Source organism: Ammospiza nelsoni, chromosome 15 (genome assembly GCF_027579445.1).
Source record: "Ammospiza nelsoni isolate bAmmNel1 chromosome 15, bAmmNel1.pri, whole genome shotgun sequence".
NCBI lineage: Eukaryota > Metazoa > Chordata > Aves > Passeriformes > Passerellidae > Ammospiza > Ammospiza nelsoni.
The window spans coordinates 17,373,247-17,387,882 of record NC_080647.1 but is presented as its reverse complement, the minus strand read 5'-3'; the positions used below and the strand labels follow the sequence as shown (position 1 = coordinate 17,387,882).

At 49.3% G+C, this 14,636-nt stretch overlaps 1 protein-coding gene across 1 annotated transcript; it reads left to right on the top strand.

Annotated features, from left to right (window-relative positions):
- Positions 1-363: 363 nt before the first annotated feature.
- Positions 364-13,674, top strand: UPRT (uracil phosphoribosyltransferase homolog). Its single transcript, XM_059482980.1, has 7 exons — positions 364-653; positions 6,380-6,422; positions 9,654-9,723; positions 10,770-10,832; positions 11,774-11,935; positions 12,446-12,544; positions 13,279-13,674. The coding sequence occupies exons 1-7, from the start codon at positions 364-366 to the stop codon at positions 13,383-13,385; spliced, it is 834 nt and encodes a 277-aa protein (XP_059338963.1). The 3' UTR covers positions 13,386-13,674.
- Positions 13,675-14,636: the final 962 nt, after the last annotated feature.

Below are 14,636 nucleotides of genomic sequence, written 5' to 3'. Positions count from 1 at the left end.
CACAGGCCTCCTTTCTCGATTTAAAAACAGCGACTTAAAGGAGGCTTTTATTCAGCTCCAGGGGGCTGTACCGGAGCGCGCAGTGCGGGCAGGGCCGGGGCAGGGCCGGGGCTGGGACTGGACCGGGGCAGGGCCGGGGCTGGACGTGTCCGGCCGGGGCAGGGCCGGAGTGGGACTGGACCGGGGCAGGGTCGGGGCTGGGCCGGGCCGGGGCGGGGCAGGAGGTGCCCGCCCGGTGCCGGTCCCGCCCCGCTCTGCGCTCCCGCCGCGGGGCTGAGCGGCGGCTCCGGCCGCCAATGGAGCGCGGGCGGCGGGCGCGCTTCCCCCGCCCCGGCGGCGCGCACGGGGGCGCGGCCCCGGCGCATGGAGGCGATGCCCTGCCAGAACCAGCGCCTCGGCCCGCGGCCGCAGGATGAGCCGCCGGCGGCCGCCACGGCCACGGCGAGCGGCGGCACCCGGCTGATCCGCTTCGCCGAGCCCAGCGAGGACAGCGGCTGCCCCAGCCCGGACAGCAGCAGCAGCAGCAGTAACGGGGTGGTGGCGGTGGCGCCGGTCCCCGCCGGGGAGGGCGGCGCGCCGGCCATCGGGCCGCAGCTGAAGCTGCTGCCCATGAACGACCAACTGCGGGAGCTGCAGACCATCATCAGGGACAAGTGAGCGCGCCGGGCCGGGCCGGGGCGTGTGGGCTGGGGAGGAGCCGCGGCGGGCCGGGGAGACAGAGGGGGATCCTCGCCTGTCCCTCGCTCCATCCTTCGCTCTTCAGGGAGCCGCAGCCCCGCCGAGCCGCTCTCAGGCGGGCCCTGGTGCCGGCTGCCCGGCTCGGCGCTGCCTGCGGTGTCCCGGCGGGCCCGAGGGCCCAGCCCCAGGCCGGCGGGACGCGCTGCCGTGCCGCGTGTGCCGGCTGGAGCGCCCGGGCCGGCGGCGCGGCCATGTCTGCTGGTGAGGCGGGCCCCGGGGCAGGGCAGGCAGAGCTCCCGGGGCCCCTTGCCCACCCCGCCGCGGGGCTGCCGGGCACCGAGCGGCTCGGCCGGGCTTTAAACCCCTCACACACTCGGACGGTCTCTGATGGCGGTGTTTGCTCGCCTCCGCCCCGCGGGCGGCTCGGAGCCTGCGTGCCACATCATCGGCACAAGGAGCGCGCAGTACGATGTGTGTAAGCCCTGGGGAAAGCAGGCTCTACCTTAGGGACAAGCGGCGGGCCCGGCAGCAGCTGGGGCTCATTACCGCTCTCTGAGATCGCATCCTGCGGGCAGCATGGGGCACGGAGCCCTTCCCAGGCTCTACCTGGAGATACCTGTGAGCACCATGTTCCACAACACAGCTCAGGTGTTGAACACGTCCCTCCCTCCCACTGATCACTGTAGCTGTGATTGTTCAGCACTGGGAAGGTGATAGTGGAAGGTATTAGATATAGCGTACAACATAAGACAAACTTCAGTAGCATCCATCTATTAAAAACTACTGGTTTGCAGGAACCACCAGCAAAGAGGTGTGAAATCAAGTCTATTAATAGAATGATCAGGTTCGGAATAAAACCTTCTCTTCCTGTGACACAGTGGCTTTCTGACATCTGCAGTAAGTCATTGCAGAGACACTGTTCCTTGCTGTGTTTCACTATCTGCACAGTCCATGTTTTGCTATTTTCTGGCTTTTGAGGCTTAACTTTGTAGCTAACAATAATTAATTTTTTAATGCAAAACTGATCACCATTTCTCAAACACAGTACCTCCATTAATTTTATTTACTTAGTTGAGCCTTGTTGCCTTAAACTAGTTTGGGGAGGCTTTTCCTTAATTTTCAAAGCATTGTGGGAAAAACAAAACCTGGCAGCAGGAACACCAGAGGCAGTGCAGTCTTGATGTAAGGAGGGCAAGACCACACAGATCACCCACCTGGCAGCTTCTCTGTGGAGCAGAAAAGGAATCTGGGAGAGGGCTAAGCAGAGAGAGACAGAGAGGGAATCCAAACTAGGCTTGGTGATAGCCTCTGAAGGGGTTTGAGGTTAGTGAAAACCATATAATTTTGATGTCTAGACAAATACTAGCAATGTAATTACTTTACTCATGGGTTTTATTATTATTATTTTGTTGTACATGGGTTTTGACCACTTTCAAATACATTTAAGAGGTTTCTGGTTACAGTGAGCTTATCCAGAAAGCAGCAGCTGCAATTTTAACTTGAAGGACATTCTTTGGAATTACATCTGCTTTATTGCACAAGACTTTGGTAAGAGGAAGTCTAGAATAGGGCTTGTAAACAGTGAATTACTCAGAGCAGCTGCAGCAATTGCAGGCTATGCTTTATTCTGATGTTGCCCTGGAAGTGGGGATGGAACTGTCACTTCCAAGCTCCCTTCCCAACCAGTGAGGAAAATGGGGTGGCAGCCTGCTCAGAAAGGTTGGGTTTGTAGGGAAGGACAGTAGGGAAATATTATTTTTGTGTTCTATCCCAGGAATTCAGCTGCATCTCATTAAGAGACCTTGAACTGGCCTATTTACGTGCCTGTCATTCAGAAAGATGCTGAAGGGAGAAAAGGATTTTTTAGGCACTGTTCATGAACCTTTCCCTGGGCAGCTGCAGTCTGCCCTAGGACAACTATGTAGCTACTGTAGCATTCAAACCAGGTGCTAAAAGAAACTCCTCAAACTGTGTTTGTGAACTGGCAGCAGTGTGACTCAGAGCAGCTACTGGTCAAAAATCCAGTTTAAGCTGATAGAGAGGTATGTTGGCATACAGTGCTTGGGAAGAAGGAGAAGCTTCATCTACAGGCAGATAGAGCCCTGTCACTTAGACTTTCTGGACTAAATAAGAACAGGTAACACCTTAACTCAAGGAGAATATTTAGAATCCTCAATGCTGCAGAGGATGGATGTTCCAAGTACAGGAATACCTGAAAATGGCAGACATTAAAAGGCAAGCTCCTGAGGAGTGAGAAATGGAACAAAAGTAGGGAAAAAACCCAGTCAATTTGGGCTATTACTGTAAGTGAGGACGGGGTAAATATTCAGATAGATAATCCCAGTGAGCTGGGATGGAGCTGAGGTCTGGTCAGCCAGGTGCAGAAGGCTTTTAGGATTCTATTTTGTCCATAACATGAGCTGCTCAGAGAAGTGGAAAGCTCTTTCTTTGTTTCTGAGAGGATTCAGAGAAAGAAATCATGGCCTTTCAATTGGTATTGCTGTAAAGAAAAACCCACCCTGGCTGGTGATGGTGTCCCATGGGATTCAGAGGTGGCTGGCTGGGACAGGGATGTCCTCCTGGCAGACTGAAATGGCACTTTTGCTTCTTTAAAATTAACAAGAACTGTGTCTGTGTGCCAGAGTCGGGGAGATGGAGATCACCTCAACTTCACTGTGCCTCACTCCACTCATTTCCCTCAGCCTTGTCACTCTTCTGCTCAGCAAGTGCTTAAAGCCTTTCATACTGAGTGGGATATGGACCTCAAGTGCTCTGATGGGATGGGAGCTACTGAACATTCTAGAACAGAGACAGTCTCTTTACAAGGAGAGAATGATCTCAAGGTAATTTCCAGCCTCAGATGTGAACCAGGGATCTGGAAACTGAAATGAATAGCGCAGTGATGTGTTTATATAGAAGAAAATTCATTAGCTCAGGCTGGCAGTGTCATTTTAACTCATGATTTAACAGGATCTACGATTTAAATCCAGGTACTTTGAGGCTCCTGTGTCTGTTGGGTGAGATAATTCTGTGGCATTCTGCTAAAGCTTCTTATTCCCTAAGGAGCAGAGTCACAACATAGAAATGCAGATGGCAGAGTGGCTGGATGTGCAGCCCTGGCTGCTGCGCAGGGCAGGGGCTCAGCAGTGTGTAACTCACCTGTGCTGAAGGGAGGGAGGCTGAGTGTGTAACTCACCTGTGCTGCAGGCAGGGAGGCTGAGTGTGTAACTCACCTGTGCTGCAGGGAGAGAGGCTGAGTGTGTAACTCACCTGTGCTGCAGGGAGGGAGGGTGGCTGAGTGTGTAACTCACCTGTGCTGCAGGGAGAGAGGGAGGCTGAGTGTGTAACTCACCTGTGCTGCAGGGAGGGAGGGTGGCTGAGTGTGTAACTCACCTGTGCTGCAGGCAGGGAGGCTGAGTGTGTAACTCACCTGTGCTGCAGGGAGAGAGGCTGAGTGTGTAACTCACCTGTGCTGCAGGCAGGGAGGGTGGGATCCCTCTGCACCCCAGCCCCTGCATGGAAATAATTAAACACTGCAGTCCACTAAGGACTGAAGTGCTGCAGGTGGAACATGGGCCTGTTCCGAGCTACCTCATCTCCCTGAGTGTCAGCAGCTCATCCAGTGCCTTCAGTTTTCTTAAAAGCCTTTTACAGATCCCCTGTAGGGAAGTGGCTTTTTTCCAGCCTGGCCCTCACCCTGGTGTCTCTCAACAAGGTCTGTGAGGTAATGGGAGAAACAGGAGTTACTGAAGCCCCAGTACCTGCAGACCTGGCAGTGTTTGTCACTGGTACCAAGTGCTAAGGCAGGAAGAAACCCTGCAGCTACTTTATATTACAATGCAGTCCCAAAAAACCCATTTCTTCCCACCTCCCAAGACAGGCACTGTGATGTCAGCCATACTCCCCTGCCTTCAGAAACAAAGTGAAATTCATTTATATTGTGTAACACAGCGTTCCTGCTACAAGTTAGGTTTTAATGCGTCATATTTTTAGATGTTGTCTTGTTACTTGATGAAGCAGCTGAAACAGTTTCTAGTCTGACATGAATTGTTGCTTTATGTATTTTAGCTGGTATTTAGGAAGAACAGTTACAGTGTTTTCACTTAAACCCTTTTTTTTCTGCCCCTGGCAATTCTGGCAGGATGTGGGGTTTGAGATGTGGTCTCAGCTTTCCAGCTGCCCCTGTGCACGTGGTCTGACATTTTCTGTATTACTGTTATTTGTGTGCACTGTCATTTTCCATTGCCCTCCCTTCTCAAAAAGCAGGTATGACCAATGAGGGGTGTTCAGTGAACTGTGCAGAGGAACATCTGTGTCTCCACAGAGGAGTTGGTTCAAAGCCTCACAATCTGCATTAATATCTCAGAGTATTCACTCAGAACACGTTAGCACTTTGCAGTCAAAACTGTGGTCTGGACATTGTTGGGTCTGTCTTACACCTATTTGTGAAATTCAGCTAAATGTTCTGAAATTTCTAGGTTCTGGAAGAACCTAGATAGGCCACTTAGCTACTTCAACTTTTAAAAATACTTATCAATACCACAGATAGAAAAATGAAACTTTCCAAAAACCTTAATAAAATCAGGTCATATAATTGTATAGGTTTTGGATTGGGGTTTTGTTTTTCAAGTTTTGGGGTCTTTTTGAGCATTGCCTGTCTAGTTAATGTCAAAATAGCAGAAAGTTAGGAATATCCTGTCAGTACCAGAAAGAAGGGGTAAAAAAGGCAAACAGTATTTTAACAGTGTGTTATTAATGCAAGGAATGAAACTAGATTAAGTTATTGCTCTTTTTTAAAGTGGGAATCAGTGACTGGTTCCTAGGCAATGAGCAGGCAAACCTTTTGACTTTCATTCATGTAAGCATGAGGTGTCTCAGAACCTTGGGGATTAAATGAAAATGGTATTTAAGGAGACATGCAGAGTATTAGGGTTTGAAAACATGAGAGGGATTAATAGAACATTTCATTTAAAAGTACTCTTACCATGTTGGGTTTTCAAAGCCATTCCTTGATCAGAAGTGTGTCCTGTTCTGGTGTAGTGGGAGTTGCTCTTGGCATGGGAAGCAAGGTGTTAAAGCTGCTTTTAGAATTCAGGCTTTCAACCTTTCATTTTGCCTTCTGAAGGGTCCAAAAGCCACACAGGCACAGCAGCAAAAGGTTGTACCCAAAATAATAAGAGGCAGAGAGGTGTTTTCATGGGAATGCTCATTAATCCCTGCTCAGTTTAACCTCACATTCACTGATCTCATCACACTCAGTGAGTTCCAGATAAGATAGGATGTGTCTCCTGCTTATCAGGTGTGTTGTCAGCCCTGGGTTAAGGATCTGCATGGTCATTGCCCCACAGCTTCTGTCTGCCAGGAGGACAGGCAAGCAAAGCTCACCTGCTCAGAGCTGCAGGGAGTGCAGGAATATCTGAGCTCAGGAGGGGTTTGGGAGCTGAGCTGGAGCAGCAGCACCATGGGAAACCCAGAGAACATCATCCTCTTGTGTTTGATTGCTGCTGGTACAGAGCCAAACCCCAGTGCTGGTCACTGCATCTCTGCCACCAGCCAGGAAACCCAGAACCTCTGGGATAAATTCTGTATAGGACGGGAGACTTTTCTCTGATCTGCCTTGGAATATAGTATTTAATGTTGTGTTTAAGCAACGTTCTTAAAGTTATTTCCCAGTTTAAAATGTAAATTTTACCTTTTCCAGGAAATCCAGTAGAGGAGACTTTGTATTTTCTGCTGATCGTCTGGTAGGTGAAGAATTTCTTCTTGATATTATACTGTAACTCTTCCATGAAATGGGTCTTTCAGGACAGAAGAATGGTAGTGTGACAGCAACTTTTCTATCCAAAGGAAATTGCTGTGTGACTGCAACTTTCTATATAGGGACTTCTGTTCACTGTTTCATCTCAACAGGTTCCAGAAGCCATGGTGTTACCAGCCACAGCTACTTGAGGACAGAGACCTGCAGTAATAAGAAAATTCTGTTCAAAAACAGATACACAGAGGCTGCAGATAATTGAGTTTGAGTTTGAAGCAGCACTTTTGATCTTGTGAACAAAGCAGTACAATTTCTTACAGCCTGGATGTTACCAGTGGCTTGCATGCAGCAGTGCCTCCTGGCATTTGGTGTGTATTAGATTATCAGCTCTGGGTGCATCCACATGGAGAATTTGTCTTTAGCCATATGGTGGTTACTGGCAGGGACAAAGCAGTTTGAAGTTTTCACATGTTTTAGTGAGTCAGAACAAAGACTGCTGGGAGTGTAGCTTTTATCTCATTTAAATTACAAGCTTAAAGAAAGCCCCAGCACTTTCTACTACACACACTTGCTTGTGTCCACAAGGGTGTTTGCTTTTTGCAAATCCACTCTCATTAACAGAGGGAGGTGTTTTTCCCCTTCCAGCACGGTCAGAGACCATTCACAGTTACAGCACAGCAGGCAGCTCTCCTGTGCTGAGCCCAGGCTTAATCCAGGCTTGCTCAGGCTTAGATATGACCACAAGCTGAGATTGTGACTGCAGTGCTGTTTATCTTCATGGCTTTCCACTTTCCCCTACTTTCCCCTCCTTGAGGATGTTTCCTGCATTCCAGTACCTTACTGTCAGTGTGAAGGACCTTTCTCCATGTACCTTCTCACCTTTCTTGGGTGTCCTGCCCTGTTCTGAGGCAAACACTGATTTTTTTTTCCTCTCCTCTCATTGCTGGAAGCTGCAGATCCAGGCAGTGAGTTCAGGTCCTTGCAGCAGTGTCCTCTGTGGGTGGCCAGCACAGCCAGGGAGCCTCTGTGTGCTGCAGCTCCTTGCCACAGAACCTGCTGCTCTGGTTTCCATCTTGTGGGAGGAATTTTGCACAAAAGACTATGTAGCATTCTCATTTTCTGAATATTTTTCCTAGGTGTGACAAAGAACAGTTATAATTTCATGTGGAATTTGCTCTCTACTAAACTTGGCAAGGTGCAAACAGTTATGACTTGCCTTGTTTTCCACCCAGAGAGCAAACAGAGTTTAATGGCAAGAGGCAATGCATGGAGAAAAGTGTGGGATTATAGGGGAAGGAAATGAAGTTAAACTTGGGAAGGAGAATGAGGAGAATGAAGTTAAACTGTTAGGGGCAGTGTCTCCTGAGGTCACCAGAGGGAGAGGCCTTAAGGAAGGATTCTAAAGGTGATGGATTTCTGGGGGTGCAGTTTTTTCTGGCAGTTTGTTTCACACAAAAGGGGATGACACAAAGGAAATGTTTGAAGATACTTGTGAGAAAAAGGAGTTAATGGGCAGTGGAGGTTGGCAGGGAGTGTCTGAATGCCACTGCCAGGGCTGTGATCCTGAAGCTGAAGGAAGTGAGGTTAAAGTCATGAGGAGGAGTCATTTCAAAATGGTTTGAAATGCTGAGTGCAAAGAGCTGTACAGATGCAGAGGATGTTCTGCCTCCTCTTGAGCTTCCAAGAAAAGCCACACATAATGGGTTAGAGGATTTTCTACCTTGGGACCAAAGCTTTACTTCCTGTTTCATGAGGGGCTGTAATAACACTGGTTTTATCTTCTAAGCAATGGCAGCCACCCTTTGGGAGAGGAGCAGCTGGTTCTTGGGGCATGAGAGAAAAGAGGAGGAAATTAATCCCTGACTGTGGAGGTGGCAGGAAGCACAGTGCAAAAATAAATGTTTTATCAACACTGACAAGTTTACAAAGAATCCTTCCAGCCTCTGTGTATAGCACTGATAAGTGTAGGGAGATCACAGAGATTATTTGACCATAAGACCTTTGCTGGGTTACTCCAAACTTTTGGCAGATTATGTGGAGCCATGTCAGCACTACAGCAAGATGAAAAAGGCTTTTCTTCCAAACCTGGCAAATAGGTTGGCTTTTTTTTTTTGTGAATTAAGTTCAAAAACATAAAATAAAATTGGGTACAAATGTCCCAGAAACTGACCACAACTTCTGAGTATGGCTGCCACAAACACAGCTCTAGGAAGGAAAAGTTGTATAAAAATGACTAAAAATACCTTGAAAGAGAGATTATAAATGTAAGGGACCATTTCTAGCAGAGGCTGCTTGTGTGCCAGGAGCTGGGGCAGAATGGAAGGACAGGAAAACCTTCCAGGCTGCCCTCTGCAATAAGAACTGCCTGAGGTGAGCAGTACACCTGCTCCATCCCAGGAGCATTGCCTCACTCTCCATCCCACAGTGAATTTTGAATAATCAGTGAGTTTTAATGAAAGCTCTTGCTTGGCAGTAGCTTTGCTTGAGCAGTTCTGGCTGTGAATCTTTGGCTCATGAACAGAGAGAATTCTCACATCTTTAATCCCCAGAGCACAAGCCAGGTCACTCATTCTGGCTGCAGGTGGATGTTTGGTGCTTTGCAGGGCAGCACCAGGGGAGGGCTGGGGGCTCATGAGCTGCCCCTCCACCTGGACCATCCAAAAGTGCAGGGATTGGCAGCACCACCTGGAAACCAGAGCTGGAAGGAGCTGGGAGATAAAGGTGATAAAGAGATTCTGACTTGTCTTTGGGCACTGCTGGTGTGTGTGCATTGCTGCAGCCTCTGGGGCTGTTCTGGCAGCCCAGCTGCAGTTCAGTCCTACAAACAGGGATGTGAAAATAGAGCCTGACTGAGGGGGAGCTTCACCTTTCCCTCCCCAGGATTTCCTGTCAGCAAAGGGAGTTACATTGGTGCCTCACTCATCTGTTGAGAATAATTTGTCTGTGAAGCCTCTGCCTACCAGATGTAAATAAAATCAGTTTTATGATTGCTTATAACCCCTCTCTTTTCCCAATTTTGTTCTTCAATGCCTTTGTTTGATTTGTGGCCAAAACATAGGCCTGTCCCCCAAAAAGTCTCTAAATGCAGTCCCTAATTGCTGTTAAAGACCCCTTTAGACCCTTCGGCCTCACCCAGTCTTTGTAACTCCTACTGCCATGTAGTGCCTTATCTCCAGAGATAACAACCCCTTTAAGCTGAGCCATCTCCTTGGTTCCACAGATCAGACTCGTGGTTGAAGAGGGACTGAACCAACTGCCCTACACAGAATGTACTGTGACCACTCCTACAGGTAAGTGGGAAACCACCCCTGGCCTGGGGAGGACTGGAGCTGGAACTGGTATCAAAATACAGAGAATTATTCCAAGAGTTACAGAATATCCTGAGCTGGAAGGGACTCAGAGGATCATTGAGTCCAACTCCCTGCTCCTCAGAGAACAGCCTGAAACTGAACCCTGCAACATCCAGATGGTCTTTGAACTCTGACAGACTTGGTGTATGTTATTGGTGCCACAAGCACTTCCCTGGGGAGCTCTGAGCAGGGCAGAGTGTCTGTCCCTGCTGCTTTAGAAAGCTACAAGGCACATATCAACACAACTGAGCAAAACAGTCAGCACTGTCATTTCACTGAGGATTACAGTGGTCTTGCAAAACCATGATGAAAATGTACCAGTGCATGTGCAGGATCAGTTCTCCTGCCCAGAATACAGCCTGGAACTAAAACTGGTGACATTTCACATGCCCATCAAGGAAAAAGTGCTTGGCACAAACAGCTTTGCTTTGCCAGCCTCAATCTGGCCCTGCAGCTGAGGCCAGCTGGGAGTGAGGATGGGTAGGAAATGCAAAGTGGCACTGGAGAAAACCATTGCAGGAGTTGTGGTTCCTCCTGTAAGGTTACAGATCCTCAGGTGTGCAGTGCTCAGGCAGCAGCTGAGTGCATCAGCAGCTTGGGGGGGTGCTCAGCTCCATGGTGTGACCCACAGCCCCCTGTGAGATGGACACCAGCTGAGTCCTGTTCCCCCGGGGAACTCCACTGGCATTCCTGCAGGGTGACACTCCCACTCTGCAGGAAAGCATTGGTGTGGCTTTATTACACTTAGAGAAATGATGAACTGCAAACCCTCAGCTGTGGATGCAGAGTTCAGACACACACCCAGGAGCAGCATCCCTTACCTGTGCTCATTTTTACATCAAACAGCAGTGGCTTCACCTTTGAGATTGGTGTCACCTCTGTTCCCATCAGTCTGTGACAGACCCAGGACCATCTCCTCTCTGTCAGAGAGGGCAGAAGGGAGCAGCCACTGAGCTGCTCCTTTCCTGCTGTTCCTTTCCTCACAGGACACAAGTATGAAGGAGTCCGATTCGAGAAGGGAAACTGCGGGGTCAGCATCATGAGAAGTGGTAGGTGCTGCTGAAGGAACACTTTAAATGCTTTGGAAACATGAAGCAACTTCCTTTCAAAGATGTGCAACAAGAGGTTTACTCAAATTCTTTCTTAGGTATCCTTGATAAGAGAATGTCCAGGACTATCTCCCATTACCCTTAAGGAGCCAAATGGCTGGCACAGCTCTCCTGTGGCCCTTCCCTGGCCCTGTTCCCTGTCAGGGGCCCAGTGCCCTCCCCTGTTTCCCTCCTGTGCCCAGAGCCAGGGCCCCACCCCAGCCACGCTCCGTGGGGCAGAGTCCCTGTCAGTGCCCAGTGCTGGGCAAACCTTGGCATCTGTGCTGGCAAAGCAGCTCTGGCCCCACACCCTGCCCCCCCTCTGTCACCGGGGTGTCCCCAAACCCCACCCACCCCTCTGACCTTTCCAGCTGTGTCCTGTGAGAGCTCAGCACAGCTGGGAGCACCAAACCCAGGGCTGGGGAGCACTGAGGAGACTCAGCTTGCTGTAAACAGGGGAAAAGGGGAAGAGTTCAGGGGTTTTAATGCTTAGAGCTGTGCACCAGCACAGGGGGGCGACTGTTCTTTCAGGGACTGTTCCTTTGGGACTGTCCCTTAGGGGGCTGTCTGTCTGAGACTGTCCTTTCAGAGACTGTCCATTTAGGGACTGTGCACTTGTGACTGTCCCTCTGGGAACTGTCCATTTGGGACTGCCCTTTTGGGGACTGTTCCTTTGGGGGCTGTCTGTTTGGAACTGTTCCTTTGGAACTCTAATTTTGGGGACTGTTCCTTTTGTACTGTCCTTTGGGACTGTCCATTTTGGACCTGTCCTTTGAGACTGTCCCTTTGACACTATTCCTTTGGGGCTGTCCATTTGGGGACTGTTCCTTTGGGCCTGTCCCTGTCCCTGCAGCCCCTTTCCCAGTGTCACCCTGTGCTGCTGTGTCTGTGCTGCCCTGCAGGGGAGGCAATGGAGCAGGGCCTGCGGGATTGCTGCCGCTCCATCCGCATCGGGAAGATCCTGATCCAGAGCGACGAGGAGACGCAGCGAGCCAAGGTGTACTACGCCAAGTTCCCCCCTGACATCTACAGGAGGAAAGTGCTGCTCATGTACCCGATCCTGAGTGAGTGCCAGCACCCACAGCCAGGCTCCTCTGAGCTGGCATGGACTGAAAATGTCCTCACTGGGCTCTGCTTGGGGTTTCTGCTTGGTTTAGGGACAGAGCAGGGAACTGATCAGGCTGTGCCAGGACACACATTACTCAGCTGCACCAGTGTGAATGCAGAGCAAATCGTTTGGGCACGGCTGCTTTTGGGAGAAAGGCTGAGATTAAGATTTGACAAAAATTTAATTATATGAATTTTGCCATGGGAAAAGACTCAAACAGTATTTTTCTTATTCTATTATGAGATATTTCTAGATTAATATAATAAGGAGTTTGTTGGGATGAGGTTACTTGTCCACTCTGACAATTAGGAGAACAAGGAGTACATGCAGAGGTGATGCCTTTCCCATGAGAAAGGACAGAGTCACCATTCAGTCACACCAGCAGTACCACAGGTGTTCTCAGACAGCTTAGGACAAGTTCACCAACCACAAAAACCCCTAAAGCCTGTCCCCCTCTTGCTCCCAGGTACTGGGAACACAGTGATCGAGGCTGTCAAAGTGCTGGTGGAACACGGGGTCCAGCCCAGCGTCATCATCCTGCTCAGCCTCTTCTCCACACCTCACGGTGAGTGGGCACAGGGTGAGCACAGCTGTGTCTGTGGGGACAGTGCCATCAGTCACACAGGGGACAGGCAGGGCACAGCTGTGCCTCTGCCATGGCAGCATTGCTTTGCTCAGAGCAGGTTTGGGGGTTTTTTGGCTGAATTTTAAGACTGAGCAAAGACGGCGCCGTGTTTGGTGTGGGCAGTGAGGAGGGGACTGAGTGGCAAAACTGCAAATGGGAGAGTGTTCCTAAAAGCAGGAGTTTGCAGCACTGCCAGTGCATGGCTCACAGAGCAGTGCCAGGCCAACTGCTGGTCTGGACCATGGAATGTGGGGGTGCTCCAGCACCAGAGCAACACAGGAGTGGGAGCTGAATGGAGCTACAGAACTGGTCTGGCTGCAGGCTAAAGGTAAAAGGGGATCTAAATGAGGAACATTTGCTTCTTTGGGAGGAAATAGGATCTTGTGTGTTGTCTTAGAAATTGGCCCTGGCAGAAATTGCTATCAGAAAACTCAGCTGAACTGCAGAGCAGCCTGTAACCACTTTAATTGGGAGTATGGGTGTATGGGAAAGGCAATTCCAAAGAAGAAAACCCCAAAACAGCAATCCCCTAAGTCAGGCAGTTTTCCTCATAGATGGTTAGCTAAGGCAGGAACAGGAAGACAGAAGCACATAGCCTGACTTACTTTTGCTGATCATGATTTGACACGGGCTGGAGCACTGTAGTCATTATTGCCTTTGCTGTCTCTTCCAAGGTGCCAAATCCATCATCCAGGAATTCCCAGAAATCACCATTTTAACTACAGAAGTGCACCCTGTTGCACCAACACACTTTGGACAGAAGTACTTTGGGACAGACTGACAGTCTTGGAACAACTGGATATGACTCTATGGCATTACAAGAGGTTTTTTTTACATTTTATTACTATTGAGTTGGCCGAGGGCATGTTTAAAAAGCTTTTTGGCCAACTAGCTTAGGTTAGTGCTGGCCTGAACAGGGATCAGGCACAGTGACAAAGCACTCTGGTTACACGGTCAAGCATCTCCATGTTGGGGCTCTGTCATTGCCACACTCTGCTTTTACCTATTTATTCTTCTCCAGCCTGTCTGTGGCCTCCTGCAAGAGCAAAATAAACCCAACTAAACCCCCAGGGAGTGTCCTTCATTTCTAGGGTCACCTGCATCACTCCAGCCACAGCCACTCCCAGTGCTTCCAAATCTCAGGGTCCTCCTGGGCAGCCATTTTTGGTCTGGCTGCTATAAAAGACACAATTCTTGGGATTTTGCTGTGCAAATATTATTCTCAAATAGTGAAACAGCCCTGGTTGTCTTGCTCAGGGCTTCTGAGTCAAGAAGATTCCTGTTGCAGCAGAGGTGCAAACTGGGTGGGAACTGGGGGTGGGAGCAGCACTGCCTGTGGAAATTCTGCACACAAAGAACTTGAGAGTTCTGAGAGACAAAACTTGTGGCTGTATCAGTCTCCCAACCCTTTAAATGACAGGAAAACTGCAGCAAAAAGCTGGAACTGAATTTCTAGTCCTGTTCAGGAGCACCAGAGCCAGAAGACAAGCGTGGCCCTCAGGGCTCAGCAGCCTTTCCAAAGCCTCAGGGCACTCATTGTTTGGGTCACATTAAACATCAATCTGCAGCCAAATCCCTTCTTTCTTTATCTGGCATCAAACACACCATACCCAGCTGGCCAGTACCTCCCCTTACTGTAACCCTGGGGAAATTAATGAATACAATAGAAACCATTATTGTTTTTAAATATATCCATATTCTACAATTGCAGGATTAGGGAATGTTGTCTCAAGTAATGTCCTCACCTCTTATCAGGTGAGTGGAGTGCTGAGGTCTGGGCTGCCCACACCAATGAATCTTTTTGTCACAGATGAAGAACCTTCCCTGTTCCAAGCAGTAATTCCAATTAATTAAAGTTGTATAACACTTCCAGAGAGGGAGTGTTTAGCCCAAGCATAGGAAATAACCATTCACAAGTCTATTAAATTAGCCAAAAATGGTTTTAATGCAGTCCTTGCCTGCAGTGCAGTATAAACCATAATAAAAAACAACAAAGCAGAACATACAGGATATTCAGCTGTAGAAACTGTAC